Source organism: Rhipicephalus microplus, unplaced genomic scaffold (genome assembly GCF_043290135.1).
Source record: "Rhipicephalus microplus isolate Deutch F79 unplaced genomic scaffold, USDA_Rmic scaffold_28, whole genome shotgun sequence".
NCBI classification, from domain to species: domain Eukaryota; kingdom Metazoa; phylum Arthropoda; class Arachnida; order Ixodida; family Ixodidae; genus Rhipicephalus; species Rhipicephalus microplus.
Window position 1 is genome coordinate 1291205 of NW_027464601.1, and position 16541 is coordinate 1307745.

The 16541-nt window shown below is 45.5% G+C and overlaps 1 protein-coding gene across 1 annotated transcript in view; it reads left to right on the forward strand.

Moving 5' to 3' along the window:
* The first annotated feature begins 8971 nt into the window (after positions 1–8971).
* The window catches only part of LOC119169170 (transmembrane protease serine 9), a 100842-nt gene continuing 93272 nt past the window's right edge, over positions 8972–16541 (forward strand). Inside the window, exon 1 of the mRNA XM_075884298.1 lies at positions 8972–9476. Within this exon, the coding sequence (XP_075740413.1) occupies positions 9359–9476 (118 nt within the window). The 5' untranslated portion in view covers positions 8972–9358. The remainder of the gene's footprint in view (positions 9477–16541) is intronic.

Here is a 16541-nt window from a genome sequence, read left to right on the forward strand (position 1 = left end):
GCACCAAGAATGAGTAGTATTGGTTACGTTTCCGAGATACTAGGGGAAATGTGCGGTGTTGTCAATTGACACTGCCAGGGCCGAAAGGGTTAAAGACCCTACCGGGCGATTACCGCATTGGAGTCTCATGCTGAAAGAGTTCGATATGGTAGTTGTACACAAGTCAGGCAAGCGACACATGGACGCTGTCTGTCTGTCCCGTTCACACATTGAGTAGGCAACCCTACCCGAGGAGGAGGAAATGGCAATTCTCGATGTCCTCGACACGATCGCCATTGCGCAGCAAAAACGTGACGACGCTGAGTTTCTTGGCCTAAGTAACCACTTGGATGGCAGATCTCAGAAGGCACCAAGAGTTTTCACATGCGTGTTCTCATCGTTTTGTTTACGGGGCAGAGTACTCTACAAAAGAAACTTTTCGTCGACGGGATCCGCCTATCTGCTCGTCATCCCAGCAGCCCTTCGCACCGAAGTACTCAAAGCATGCTACATTGAGCTGACCTGTGGCCATTTGGGTTACACGAGAACATTGGCCAGAGTGCAGCAAAGGTATTAGTGGCCGAGACTAACCTGAGCCGTGAAGCATCACGTTCGTACGTGTCTCGACTGCCAGCGACGCAAGTCACCACCGACTAAACCAGCTGGCCTACTGCAACCCGTGCAGGTACCAACAGCTCCATTCGACCAGATCGGCATGGGGCCCACTACCTACTTATACTGCAGGGAACCGCTGGGTTATCGTCGCGACGGATTATCTGACCCGTTATGGTGAGAAAAAGGCTATCCAGAGAGGTACAGTCGTGGAGGTGGCAAGATTTTCCATCAAGAATATTGTGCTGAGGCATGGTGCACCAACCGTCATGATCACAGACAGAGCAACCGCAGTTATGGCATCTCTTTTGGATCACGTCCTCATGCTGAGTGGAACAACGCATCGTAAGACCACCATCTACCACCCACAAACGGACGGGCTGACAGAGCGTCTAAACAAAATTATTGAAGACATGCTTTCGTTGTTCGTAGACGTTAAACACAAAAAATGGGATGAAATGTTGTCTTACATAACGTTTGCGTACAACACGGTCAAGCATGAAACGACGCGCTTGACCCCGTTCAGCCTCGTTCATCGACGAGAAGTACGAACTGTGTTAGATGTGATGCTTCCGCACGAAGGTGACGACATCGACCCAGACGCCAACACATCTACGGAACGCGTGGAAGAAGCTAGGCAACTTGCACATTTACGGATCCGCCAGCAGCAAGAGTACGAGGCAGGCCGCTACAATGCTCACCGCAGAACAGTCTTTTATGAAACTGGCGAGAAAGCGTGGGTTTGGACACCCATACGAAAACGAAGTCTTTCCGAAAAGCTCTTAAGAAGATACTTTGGGCCATACCGATTGCTGCGACAACTGAGTGATGTCCCTTACGAAGTTGTTCCCGACAGTTCGCGCAGTATGAAGCGTCGCCAGCACTATCCTGAACTCGTTCACGTAGTGTGCATGAAGACTTACATCAGCGAGTAATTGCGTGGGACTTTTCTTTAAAAAAAACTGCAATATTGACTTCGCATCGGGTCGATGTTCTTTGAGAGGGGGCAAATGACCCGTGTCTACATGTGGACGAAAACGATGATAGGGTATTCAGCGAACACCAGGTAGTGGGCTTCTGGCTTTACTCGAGAACGAAGAAGACTATCTGGCGGCTCAGCTGTTGGGAACACGCCGCTGTCACTGTCTCGAGGCGTACCTGTGCTTTGTTCGCGTTGTACCGTGACAATATTTTGCTTGGCACATTATTCATATTGAACAGCAATTATTCATATTGAACAGACACGTTTATTTTAAGCAGGCCGGTGGAAGTGGAAAAACTAAACCGTGCGTTAGGCCAACCAGGCGATGAGTAAAACTCAAAGACATTTGATCCTGCTTTAGCAAAGCATGAATCCTGATGTCACTTAGCCACGGCAGCGAGTAAGAAAGAAGCTTACCGCGTCGGCTGGCTCCAGAAAGCTAAGGCTCCAGTACTCCGCAGCTGTGTTCGTAACATAAACCCTGTCTTTAGCACAAACTTAGTTTAACATAAGCATCTTAGCATCGAGTTTTCATAGCGAGTGTATTCTTTATTTCAGTTGAGTGGCTTAGGTGAGCGTACCTCCGCATCAATCTTGTGGACTCTGCGCAAATTATGTACACTATTTACCTGAATCATTCACTTCACGTGGGGGCATCAGATGAAGTTACGTGGTGTTGATCAGATAGAGCACTTTTTGCACATATGGCGTACGTATACTGCATCATATCCTAGTTTTGTTTCCGGCAAAACACCATGTAAATTCGGCTATTTCGTCCTGGTTTCCACTGGTGACCGTCTTCATTATCGAAATAATCTAGCAGATGGGCGCAATATGGTTTAGAAACCAGCCCGACAGCTCTAGACAGGAGAGCGAGAGCAGAACATACTTTTCTAGTCTACCGCTCGAATGCAACACCGCGTCCTTTTTATTGACATGCTTGCGAAGGAAAAATGCACAAGTATACATACTTCCTCATTTCTAACTATTGTCGCAGTATAGTACCAGCAGTTTCACTAGCGCCCGTTGAATTTGTTTCAGCAGTGCGCGCTTGCACCACCTCTACCAGCCACTTTTGCCTGCGGGAGCGGCTGAGATGTGCGTCCCGATCGAACATGGGTCCCCTGAATCGTGCATGCGAGGCGGTAACCACTGAGCCACCGAGAAGCTTTTTTTTAATTACCTGTTTCGCACGTGGTACAAACACGAACAATAATATACATGAACAACAACAATAGTATACACAACAGGAGCGATGATAAGACGGTTACGCAACTATTAGTGGTTACGTGCTAAAATTCTTTTTGGTTCACCTGGGTTTCAACCCTGGAGAGCCATTCCGGAACAAAGTCTTGTTGTTTTGGTATACCAACGTATTGAGGAATGCTTTCGCGGAAAAGCACGCGTGATGGACGTCTTTCAGGGTCACAGTAATAACCAGCCATTCTAGCCCACCATAGACAATCGAGGCCAAGCAGCATTATGAGATCTAAAGGCAGTTCATCCTCTATTTGTACTTTTAAAAACATTATACCCAGTGATTGTAAGAGAAGTTCCTTTTTTGGAGTTCTCTGCGGGATATTCCAGAAGTAGATCCCTTCCAAACAATGCAAAAAAACGTGATCTATTGTCTCCGGATTTCGACAGAACAAACAGTTAGAACCCCATGACATATAAAATCATCTAAAAACTTCTTAACCGGTAACGTGTCTGTATATATTTAAAGAAAAAGCTGTTGCACATGGCTGAATTTGCATTTTCATAACACGCTTAGGAACGTCATTGCCCTCTCCATCGCTATTCATTCACCTTTACATAGGAACCGGAGAAATCATGTCGCATATGTCTTTATGCGATTTCTTTCGACCGAACTAAAACAGGTATTTATTGGAAAACTGAACTGACAAGAAGCGGACAGTGTCCGCAACTTCCTTCAAGAAACTTCCCGTGGCACCGGGCATGCTTGCGGTGCTAACCGCTAAGTTAGGCAGAACACGACACAGGCGTAACTGGCCTAATGTTCTCAAGAAATAGTGTCGCACATCTCGAAAAGAAATAAAACGATTGACTCGTTGTCGCACGAAGAGATGCGACAGGCTTAGTCCCCTCTGTTCAACTCTTCGGAACAGATTCGTCCTACTACATCTTTCCCAAGTGGACCCCCATACAAATACAGCAAGTATTCTATGAAGGTTTTGCACGTGCACTCGTGAGCAACAAAAAACGTGCATCACTTACCATATCATGTTCAATAAAAATATGTTGCATACAAGAGCCACCGAGAAGCTTGTCCTGCATTGCTCAAACGGCAAGCTATTTATATCTACCACTTAACGCTGGTAAAGGTCATCTTTGCGGTGTGAAACTATTGTGTTTTCCGCATTACCAACAAGATAGCGCAATGAGTGCGCGACAGCGTGCGTTTCTATTTCCCACGCGTACTTTGCCTCTCAAAGTGGAGAAGATTGAAGCTCACTCAAGTGCCTTTATATCGCGGCGTAGACGGTCGTACGTCTTGGCTGGCGTTGGGCTTTCACTAGATGGAGGAAGAAAGTTTAAGCGGAAAGACAGGGAGGTTACCAGTTCGTAGACCGGCTGGCTACCCTGTGCTCAGTAAAGGGGTGAGGGGAATGAAAGATGTTAATAAGAAATGTTGCACGTTTCTCTCGTAGTTACTGGGCTCACAAAGGTCACTGCAATTGTTGCAGAGTTCCCGTATAGGAAAAGGGCGCGCTTTTCAGACAAAACTAAGTAACAATTGAGACGCTTATTCACGTTCATCTGTACCTCTGTGTACGTTTCGTGCGTCATTTGTGCGTGAGAAACGCGGGGAACATTTTGATCTGCTTGCGATTCAGCGTGTGACCTTCCAATTTGTTGCTTTCGCGTTCGTTGCTTCGCCTTTGTGGCACATCTGTGAATTTCTTTAGTTAGTAGGCCCCGCACATTTGTGCACGCGCTTTGGCGATCATAAGAACCTGTAGGGATCCGTGAGAGCATTCGCATGCTTTATAATGTATGAAATCAAGTTTCTGTGGGTAAAATGTGAAGCTTTAGTTACAGTGAAGCACCATGAAAGTACTGCAATTCGAAGTATCATCAGTTGGCGTATTGTATTCTTTCATCAGCGCTATAAACTTTTCCGCTATTGTCGATAATGAGAACTCTGAGTAGAGCAACTCCTCCTCTCTCATTAATAATATCCTAAAATTTCCAGCTGTAGTTGCAACCTAGAATACTCTAGTATGAAAAACTTCATAAAACTATGTATTTCACTGCTAAGAAAAGGAAGATGAAGTATAGTGGACTAAATGAGAGCTGGTGGTGCGATCGTTTCATGCTTGTTTCTGGATATATGCAAAGATGTTCGATGTACACACTCACTTGTGCAAGTATATTATGTACATAAGAAAGAACCAGCGCCATCAGGTTATTATTGGCTCTTCTCTTTTTTTTATTTTCCAGCGCAATTTTGCAATAGTCAAGTCAAGGTACATGAGACGACGACAGAATAGGCCTGCTTCAGTGCCTAATTGTCATCACACTTAAAATAATTGTGTTTCCTATATGCCTCCTTTTCATGCGTAAATTTATGATATAGCAACAAACTGGGTCACTTCAATGAACGCGATGTACTAACGTCAACAACGCAACTGATCGCAGCGCTTCCATTAGAACGTGGTGGTCTACGCAAGTGCGTGATGCATTTGCGACACTGGACATAACCAAGCTTTTTCTATGAAGAAAACTCCTCCTGGCAACTCCCGCTCTCTCAAGACAGTAATCTCATGAGTAGCGTAGCTAATGGCTCTCAATTTCAATAGAGCTCGGTTTACAAGAAACCTTAAACTCTCAGGGTTATTTGATTGCCATTGAAATATCACATGCCAGTGCCAACCCACGGCTCCCATGACATGTTGACGCAGCCCGAAGACACACGTGTGTATTGATAGAAGGTGAATGATTAATCGAACAGTGCGGCTTTCATAATGAAAGATGGCAGGATCCTAACATTGCCTTAATGTGTAAACAGTTCAATTTCGTAAAGTTTTGAGATGTGATCTATATCTAAAAAACTGGCAGATCCCACGTCCAGTGGGAATCATTCATATGCGAAGCAGCAATGAGGAATTTCGATATGTCACTTTAAAATCAGTACAACGTTACCAGGTGGAAGTAAATAATGCCGTACATAACTTACATGTCATGATAATCATAATTGAACGTGTCATTTGCCTTCGTCCTCCATTTACGTCAACTAATACCAAATTTGGTATATGTGAAGATAGCGAAACGGCCGCGAGCGAGCCATGAGCGTAGCATGATGTCATATTTTACATGACACTCATATCACGATTATCATGTTTGGAAATGTCATCTACGTTTGCGTCTATTCACGTCACGTGATACCAAAGTTGTATATGTAATCCGCCGCGAGTGCATTATTAGCCTGCTTTGTTGTCATGTTCTTACATGACACGCGTATCAATATTATCATGCTTGCCCCAGTCGTATGCCTTCCGTCATTCATTGACGTCACGTAACACCATATTCGGTATATGTGGAGCTAGCGAAACGGCTGCGAACGCATCATGAAGGGCCAATATTCGGTCATGCCAGCGACTATGGGCGGCGCAGCGGGAGGTCAAAATGGCGGACGAGATGGTGATGCCGTGAGCGTTTACGTCAGCGTCGCAGAGCGTAAGGACGCGTTCATTGGTTCATGACTATTGAGAGACCGAACTGCGTCGCAGTTTTATCGCCGTGTGACAGCTTCGCAGCACGGCTACATGGCGCCGCCTGCGTCACTGGAATGACGGAATACTCCAACGTAACTTTGAGATGCACGCACACTGGGCACAGTGACGCTACGCTAGCAAAACGCGAGCACTCCATAGTACGACGCCAGGCGAGACCGGCGCGACAGGCGCCCGTCGGCGTGGCCCGGCGGCAACCGGCGCGATAGGCAACATGCTGCACTCCGCGAAGATGGCGTTACGCAGTTCTACCCAGACAGCACTGCGTCTGTCTCTCTTCGCGATGGAGGGACGCCGGGCGCACTCAAACGCGCATGTGTCAAAGGAACGCAGCGCGGCACGCACCTGCGAGTATATGGCAGGCAGATCGGCGCCTGGGGTCGCAACGCTGGCGTGACGTGACAAAACGAACGCCGGAGCGCACTCGCGTCATGTCACGTCGAAGTGTGTTGGCGCCTTAAAGGGGTCGTGAAATGGTCACTTTACAACGACAATGCGACACCATCGGCAGCCACACGCGCTAACTCTATCATCAGCCTGATTGTACCTGCAGAAGCTTTGCCTATCGAGGAGCGCGGAACTAAATATGGCTTATCGGCCGTGTGGAAGAGGCGCTCATCGGCATCTGCCATACGCGATCCGTGTCCCTCAAGAACGCTTTTTAATATGACGTCAGAGTTCAAGGCAGTGCCGATTGTGTATGGCAAAGACACTGATGGGTGTCCCGATTGCACGCACTCGCAAGTACCGAAGAGTTCCGCGTTCCTCGATAGCAAAGCATTTCTTATGACGACGTCACCTAGTTAGTGTGTGTCGACGCCGGTGGCTTCGCATTGTCACTTTAGAGCGAGCGTTTCACGACCCCTTTAAGTGTGGCATGTAGTCATGTTCTTACATTACACGCATCTCATGGCTATCAGGCTTACACCAGTCACATACCTTCGTCATCCATTCACGTGATGTAATACCACATTTGGCATATGTGAAGCTAGCGAAACGGCCGCGTGCACATCATAAGCGTAGCATGTGGCCATGCTGTTACATGACACGCATCTCATGATTATCACGTTTGCACCAGTCACATACCTTCGTCATCCATTCGCGTCCCGTAATACCAATTTTTTTAAATGTGAAGCTAGCGAAATGGCCCCGAGCGCATGATAAGCGTGGCATGTAGTGATGTTCTTATATGACACGCACCTGAGCATTATCAAGTTTCACTAGTCACATACCTTCATCATTCATAGGCGTCCCGTAATACTAAATTTGGTGTAAGTGAAACTAGCGAGACAGTCGTGAGAGCGCCATGAGCGTGGCATGTAGTCTTGTTGTTACATGACACGCATTTCATGAGTATCATGTTTTCACCAGTCACATACCTTCGTCATTCATTCAACTCCAGTAACACCAAATTTAGTATACGTGAAGCTATCAAAATGGCCGCGAGCACATCACGAGCGCGGCATGTAGTTATGTTTTCACATGACACGTATCTCATGATTATTACGTTTCCATCGGTGATATACCTTCGTCATCCATTCACATCCCGTAATACCAAATTTGGTAAATGCGAAGCTAGCGAAACGGCTGCGAGCAAATCATAAGTGTGGCATGTAGTCATGCTGTTACACAACACGCATGTCATGATTGTTATGTTAGGGTTGGTCGCTTGTGTTTGCCGTACAGTCATGTCAAACCATACTAGTTTTGCCACATGTCATGTGAACCAAACCACCGCAGAAGCAGCAGGAGCATGAAATGTAAATTATGACATTCATGACTTACCTCTCATGATTTCCATATTATGACTAGTGTAATGGGTTCTTCGTGCAGTCATGTTATGGCATACCAAGTTTGGTACCGATACCATTATCGAAAGGTCTAGGAGAGCTAAATGTCATAAGCGGCTAGATAGATAAATAGATAGATACGCTTAAAGTCGCTGGAGTTTGCGAAGAAATGCTTCGCATTTAATAGGACATAGGTTATCAAACTTTCGCGCCTTTCTCGAAACAACAAAACATCCTTGAGAACATTTCAGCCTACACTGCCGGTTTCTAAGAACTTCTGAAAATTTGTTTATGGGGCGAACAGAGGTGTTCCTTGTTCGCGTAATTCCTGTGTGTACGTCATATGCTCATACAATTGAAACAGGTAAGGTGCTGTGCAAGCGCGCTGTGGAGAAACTCCCATTCGCCTCAGAACGCCGACTAAACAAGATAACTATATACTTTGTGTTTGCTCGTCAAGTTAAATTTTAATGTGCTTAGTTAATGTTATCACTAGGTTGGCGTTTCATAACGCCGATAGAGCTGTTTCTGCTCTCTCGAGCCCTTATCGACAGAAATAGGTCACGTCTTTCAACCCATGCCAATTTCATATCGTGTTTTTTGCTCATTATTAAAAAAGAACTATTCTTCTGACGCAAAACCTACGCTGTGTCAGCCACTTGGAAACAAAAGTAGACTGTGGTGGATAGAACCACCAAGCCAAACGGGAAAGAGATTGTTTCTATTTGGCTTTTCCTTTCCATCTCTCGCTTAGACATCGTGCATGTGTCTTTCCTCTCCTCCTCCTCGGTCCGATAGACGCCGAACAGAGTTCGCGACCAGTTTCAAAATACGGGAAGGCGCCAAAGCGCAGGCCATTTAACTTATCTCGCCCGGAGTTCGTTCGTTCGTCTGGTGAACGAAGACGACCGGGGCGGTATCGCGGCCGACCTTAGTATACGGGAAACGACATGCGGCTCTCGTCCGGTAGGATCACGCAAAGAGGCGTCCCTGTACGGTGCCGGATAGCAGCGCTGCCCAACGAGTAACGCGCGTCAAACGAAGCTCTCGTACGCGACCGTCGAGGTCGTCAACTGAATCTCCCCTTACATCATCATTTCATAACTTCGCGCCGTCAACTCGAGCGCCGGCGCCGGCGGCGCGGCTACGGCGCCGTTATATAGCACGTGAGCGACATTCGACTCAGTGGAAGTGACACTCGGTTTAAGGCGGGAAGAAACGCGGGCGCCTACGGAAGAATGGTCTCAACGACAGTATTCCTACCTGTGTCAGTGTTAGTTATCGCGCTCGCTGGCGCTACGCCGATTGGACAAGTCCTGGCTGCTTCAGTGCGGGACCGGCCGGTGTCGGCGAGAGGTGAGTGATGGCGAGTTGAAACGCGACACTCCCGCCAATATGCCGTAGGAGAGCACTCGGTGTCAGTCTGTAATTAATACATCTTACACTTTGCATAAGCACGTGCTTTGCACGCTAGTCATTTGCGGCAAATGCAGCTTTCCAAACTTCATACGTGCGGGTGCATCTCTGAAGGGAAGGGTGAGTTCGTCTTCAAATAAACTTACCAAGCCCTAACTGTTAGAAGTACAAAAAAAGAGGGTAAAAGGGAGCGTTTTGGGGCAAGGTCACAACTAAAATTGCGTATTTTCGTGTGGCACTTTCTCGTTAACTTTAAAATTGTGTGTTTTCAGTACAGGCTTCGAAATCACGCCTTTCTTGCTGTATGCCAGCACATGAAATTTTTATACTGTGTCAGCGAGTGCGCTAAATGTTACGTCTTTCTTCTAAAGACTGATCTGACCTTAGTTATTGAATATTTATTACACAACGTAACTAAATCGTTTCATATCAGACTGACGTAGTACTGGCACATTCTTTTTTTCTTTTTACTTGACTCCATTGTTATTATATTTATACGAGCACCACAACAAGATAACTCGATCTCAGTGAAAAATTCTGTGCGCTTTGCGCTTTCATTTATGTTGCTACTGAATACCTCCGACATAGTAAGAGGCGAAAGACACACCCAGAGACGCATACACAAATAGATGGCGAATACAAAAATTCCTGCATGATTGCAACTTCAGAATCGCTGGCAGTTAAAGTAACTAACAAAAATCTGCAGATTTAAAGAAATGTGCCAACTGTTGCTTAAACCTTGAAAGTAGTTATAAAGATTGTTAGTTTTTATTTCGAGAATGAAAGACACTTAGCGCGTTCGATAATTTTAATACATTACATTGTTTCTTGTGCAGGGTCAAGGATAAAATTTAACAAATTGATGAGTTATTATTCTGAGGTGCTGCTGCATATATGGTACTTCTTTTTTTCTTCAGCTTAGTTGTTGTTCTTAGTTGTTGGAGGGACTACGGGGTCTGATGCGCCTGAGCTAGACTTGTCTATGAGAGCCTTCGCTTCCTCATCTGCCACGCAGTTTTCGCCCATGATGGTAACAGCCTCGTCTATTTAACGACGGCACAATAAAGCACGTAACATAACTTCCCCACGAATAGCTCAGGTTCACCTCAGTGATAAACAGTCCTTTTAACGTTGGATGGGGGCATCAGGTATGCTGACAGTTTTTTTCCTGCTAATTAATAAATACCCATTTCGCCTTTGAAACTAACTGAAGTTGAAATGAGCGACGAAGTGGCGATATACAAAATTTGAAGTGCATCAAAATACCAGATTACCGACATAATAACTTTGCGATTGCCGTCATATTTAGGACAGTGTGAGAAACAAAGGGCTTGTGCGACTAAAACTGGCAACTTACGCAAAATCTGATGTTTGTTCACCTGAGGAATGCAGGCTGTTTCGGTGTTTGCGTGGAGTAAAGAAATCGTATACGTGCATTTAATACACACACGCGATACCCACATTCACGGTCTTTAGGAATGTTAGAAGTTCTCCATTAGTTCGCGCGTTCATTAATTTTGCCTAAAGACAATGACGTATGCTAAATAAATATGTTGCTGGTCGTCATCTGAGGGCTCATACCACGATGTTGTTTTTGCACATATGGGACATCCTGCAGTTGGGGCATCTGGTTTTTTTTTCAACTGCCTTAAGTTATTGAACCCGCATACACATTGAGACACAGGTGCCCCCCCGCCAAGATATGGGGGCCGCCACCAGGATTTAAATGCACTCCTTCTAAAACTTGGCACGTCACCCAGCAATAATTATTGTGGCTTTGCGCTCCAATAGCACGATATTTATTGACAAACCCCGTTAAAAATTCCCCCACCTTTCGGAAAGGAATTCTGAGGAAAGCGAAGGCATTTATTGCTCCGAAAGTACACGGCGTAGTAATTTCATTGGCGTAAATAATGACGAGATGAGGATGTGTGCCATAACCGTTTAGTTACTTATTGATCAGCACCTGCTTGTGTTGTCATTGTACCTGGCAGCCATAATGTCAGCGTCTTATTAACACAAACGCTACACGAACGCTGGCAGCACAAACGCTACAAACACGTTTCAAATGCACTGCATTGAGGTGGTGGCAGATCACGTTCGAGTAAAGCAAGTGGAGGCTCCGGTTGCTAGGGGCAAGGATAAGCTTGCGTGCCCGCAGCTGTTGCTGATGGCTGCCGACGCTGAAGCGTGACATAGTAGGAACTCCGGTTGCTGAGGACGCGCGGCCGCAGCTGTTGCTATGGTAGAAGAGGGTGGATGGATGCCCGTGGACGCCTGACTTAGCCCGACTAAGAAAAGCATTGGCATTTAAAATATGGTATTTTAACCGTGTGCCTAAGTTTAAGCACATGGGCTGTAGCGTTTCGTCTACTACGAAGTTAGGCTGCCATGCCCTGAATATTGGATTTCGCAACTTTCAAGTCAGCAGCGAAGCACCCATACCACGGCGGTGGTTCACCTTACTTACCGTGTAACCAGCTATAGTAGAGAGGCCAGTTTTTTTATCAAGACCTAAAAATTGCCAACGCTGAGATGCTTCGTGGGCTGTTAAAGTTTACTACAACAGTTAAAATTGAATTTCAAATAAAGAACAGTAAGCAAATAAAAAATTTAGGGCCCCTAACCAGCCCCTGAAAATACAAAAAAAGGGCGCCTTATTTTACTGGAATTTCTCGAATTTTTGTGCACACTTCGTGATGCGAGAACGGTGATCCACGCGACGTCATTGGGGTACATAATCTCGATTGGTCCATAGATGCAAAATATTAGTTCTGAGTTGTCTTTTACACCGCTTTGCTATGTATCAGACAACCCGTTGTTGTTCCCTGTATCGCATAAATATCGCGCGCTATCAATTCATTTCACTTCGTTTTGCGTGTTTTCGACTGCGCAAGCGGAGATAACGTGGTGTAGTCGACGAGCGCAAGCTTCTGATAGGCTCCACGCTAAGTGCGGCGCATTTTACACGTGATGTAGGGTAAAATAGGGGAGGAACTGGAGATGCCGGCTGTAAAAAAGGTAGTGAAGGCGCAAATTTAAGCACTCTCTCGTCATTGTTCGCAAAGTGGTGAGGGCCCTTTAGAACCAATATAAACATAAATAATGCTACAAGCACCACCGCGGTGGTCTAGTAACTAAGGTACTCGGCTGCTGACCTGCTGATCGCGGGATTGAATTCTGCTGCTGCGGATGCATTTTCGATGGAGGCGAAAATGCTGTAGGCCCGTGTGCTCAGATTTGGGCGCACGTTAAAGAACCACAGGTGGTCAAAATTTCCGGAGCCCTCCACTAAGGTGTCTTTCCTAACCATATGGTGGTTTTAGAACGTTAAACCTCACATATCAATCAATTAATGCTACAGGTTCACCGCGTTCATCCTTTTAGAACACAGAGTGAATTTCATGAACACAAATATGGCAGTGGTACGGTAAGTCTGCCCTGTCGAGCACGTGTCCTGTTATCGCATGACACGACCCCAATTCCTTTGGCCTGCTTCCGAGAAGTGTACTATGTTACTCAACGCGGCACTTTCGTAGTGAGAAAAAAGAAAAGGCAGATATGCTTCAAACAGAACACGCGTGGCTTCACTAACCGAGAAGGGACAAATGTCAGGAGTGGCTATCTACGCGAACCTTGAAATGTAAGTTAATCCGGGTGTAAGAGAACTGCCTGGTGAGCTCAACCGACCTATTTGAGCTTCCTAGAATCTTGAGGTTCTAAAACTTTACCAGTTTGCATGGCCGTCCGATAGATGTATGATGCAAGAGCATAAGGGAAACAAAAAAAGAAGCTAAACAAAAAGTGGGCAGACAGTTGATCCGTGTTGTAATACGGTTCACGTCATGTTCCTTTTACACAACGAAATGTTCAAGGCTACACTGATAGTCGATATCTGCAGTGCTGCTTATCGGCTGTCTGCACACAATACGCCCCAAATGACTGCGAGACAACTCAATAACACTGTGTGAAAGAATAACAGCTGATGGCTAGTCGTTAGTGGCGGTTCGGCTTATCTTGGTCCTCCAACGATACCATTTTTATCACAAAATCATTTATTGAGTAATGATCAATTTATTCATTGATTCGTCAATTGAATGATTGATCAATCGATTGATTGATTGATCTGTCGGATTTACGGCCCTAAACCGCCATATGTATATGGGAGACGCCAAAGTGAAAGGCTCCGGAAATTTCGGCGACTTAGGTTTCCTTAATGTGATTGATTGATATGTGGGGTATAAGGTCCCAAAACCACCATATGATTATGAGAGACGCCGTAGTGGAAGACTCCGGAAATTTCAACCACCTGGGGTCCTTCAATGTGCACCCAAATCTGAGCACACGGGCCTACAACATTTCTGCCTCCATCAGAAATGCAGCCGCCGCAGGCGGAATTTGAACCCGCGACTTGCGGATCAGCAGCCGAGTAGGTTCCTTAATGTGTATCATAAAAGCAACGCCAACGAATGATAAACACTTTGAACTCGCGGTATACATCCTTGTGTGTTCCTTCATTACACCTCAATTACCATATACACTGCATTGAAACATGCGGTGTACTTCAGCCTTAATTCATTTAACTTTGATTTCCTGCGTAGTGTTTCATAACAACGCTTTGCTGAGGAACCTGCCATATTGCATTGCTCGTGTGACGTTCCCGTATCTGTGAGCTAGGCTGAAGGTTGAACGTTTCTTTGCTTAAAGTGAGTATAGAATACGACAAAATGTGTAGACTGACAATTTAATTTACTTGTGCAAAACTATAGCATGAACGGTTTTAGTCCATAGTTGAAATTCAACTAAAATTTCTGTTCATAAACAGAAAAAGAAGGCATGAATATAATTCTGTTGCAACCTATCAGCTGTCTTGAAATAAGTTGCAAATTTCACCGTAGTAGTTCACGGTATTCGTCCTTGGGAAATTAGAGGACCCTTGAGCTTCGCCTTTAAGAGGAGATTGCCACAGCGTATAGGACTTCGAAGGCATCGCCTTCTGAACTGCAAGCCTGCTTCGGTGTTTCGTGCATGCTTTAACCTTGCCATGAGAATACGAACGACAGTGCGCGCAATATAGGACCCTTAAAGGCATTCAATGCGTATTAAAAGCATAGTTGCTACGGGCCCATTAAGCCATAATGATTCTATTCCCGAGTCAGCGAAGTGCCCACGAGTCTGCAGGGCAATGCACGAACCTGTATCGCTTTTCATTTTGTTTATGATTCTGCTGCTGATTATTAATAAATATGTCTCAGCACATTGTTTTAGGTGGGCCTTAGAAACACCACTCGTCGCCCAACTGATGTGTTTTGAAGCATGTCGTGATACTTTGCTTCTGCTTGCGATATATGATGCGCTTAAATGTCAGCTTCTGCAATGTGAATATTTTCAGCACTTTCCTCAATTATGAACCAACAACAAATACGACGGTTGTTAGTTTACACTTGTCCTGTGTATACCTATGTGTTCTTTTTGAGGGTCCTTTTTTGCCAAAATGGCCTACTAAAACAATCAAGCTGCTTTTCATTCTTCGTGTTATATTCCGATTTTTGCTATCAAACTCATTGCTTTGTTTAAGTGATAAAAGTGTGACTTTTTTCTTTTGCAAAGAAGTTTCAACATAAAAAATTTGTGGCACTGTGGTAGAACACTTAATTGCTGCTAGGAAAGCCTGGATTTGACACTGCTTCAGATCCGGCTGTTTTTAATGTTTATTTTGTTTGCGACTGTCTCGATATTTTGGCCACGGACAAGACGATGACTTTTCGCTCATAAGAAACGGCGCCAATTTTGTCTCCAACGCCGCAATTTCTGCCGAACGAGTTCTGTAATGCTATTGCGTAAAAGTTACCCTAACACGACTTTTTGAAGTGTCGTCAGTGTTTAGGCGAAAGCATCAAGAAACTATTCGCACTACAAATTTAGTTGTACGCCACGTACCAAGGCCGCTATGGGCAATTTTATTATACCCTCCTTTTCACCTCTGCTTGGCCTCCTCAACTCATGAGGCACGTTTTCGTCGCTCGCGATCGCAGAGCTCTCATGAGCGCGCTTGACGATTTGAGCTTTTACCAGTCTGGACTAGCGAGATCCCACGCAAACAGGTTGCACCGCGCGCTCTCGGAGGGCATCACACAGTGCGCCCAGCAGCACGCACGTCGTCTGGCAACAGAGACGAATATCGTGGTTGGGTTGATATCTACTCCAACAGGTGCCGCCACTATACCAGCCACTCTTACTTTCACTCTTTATACAGTTCATGACAGCCAGTCAGAACAGCAGCCACGGTGATGTCAAGTGGCCAGAGCATGTCGCTCTTCAAATGAGCGGTTGAAAACGCGTTTAGCTGAGTCACAGCAATCTGCACCGATCTGCAGCTATGCACAGCTTTAGAGCATTGTAAAAAACACAATTTACGCACAGAGCTCAAATTGGTGTCTAAATGACTTCTAGGAATTGTTCCACAGGCCCATCGTGTATTTACAGCTTCTTGAAAACCTTTTTTAGGGCTTTCAAAATCGACCAGTGGAGCGACGGCGCACTTATCACAACAGCCTACCTGAGGTGCCCGGTTTTTCTTTAGATTTGATTAAATTGTGTCATAAGCAACTCGCGTAATGCAATATTTGTTGTCTTTGGCCGCCATTATAGCCACAAACCTGCATAACCATAATCTTGCACTCCGAAAAATGATGGGACAGGTACGACTGAGCAAAAACAGGAAGGTCACTTTGCGCTCCTCTTCATACCAATAGAAGGGGCGGCCACCATATTCTGCTAACCGTTATACCTTATCAGAGCACATGAGCCACAAATGTATGAAAGCGGCTACACACAGCGCAACAGAACCTCGGCCAACTTGGAAGTGCGTCGGCATAAAATTTTTTCCTAGCTGCTTTGGCCTACTTCAAAAATTACGTCAATGTGTCCATGACATCTAGCCTGTACTATTAATAAGCACGATAAGACAAGTTCACTGCAAGTTGACGTAAGTAATTGAGCCCA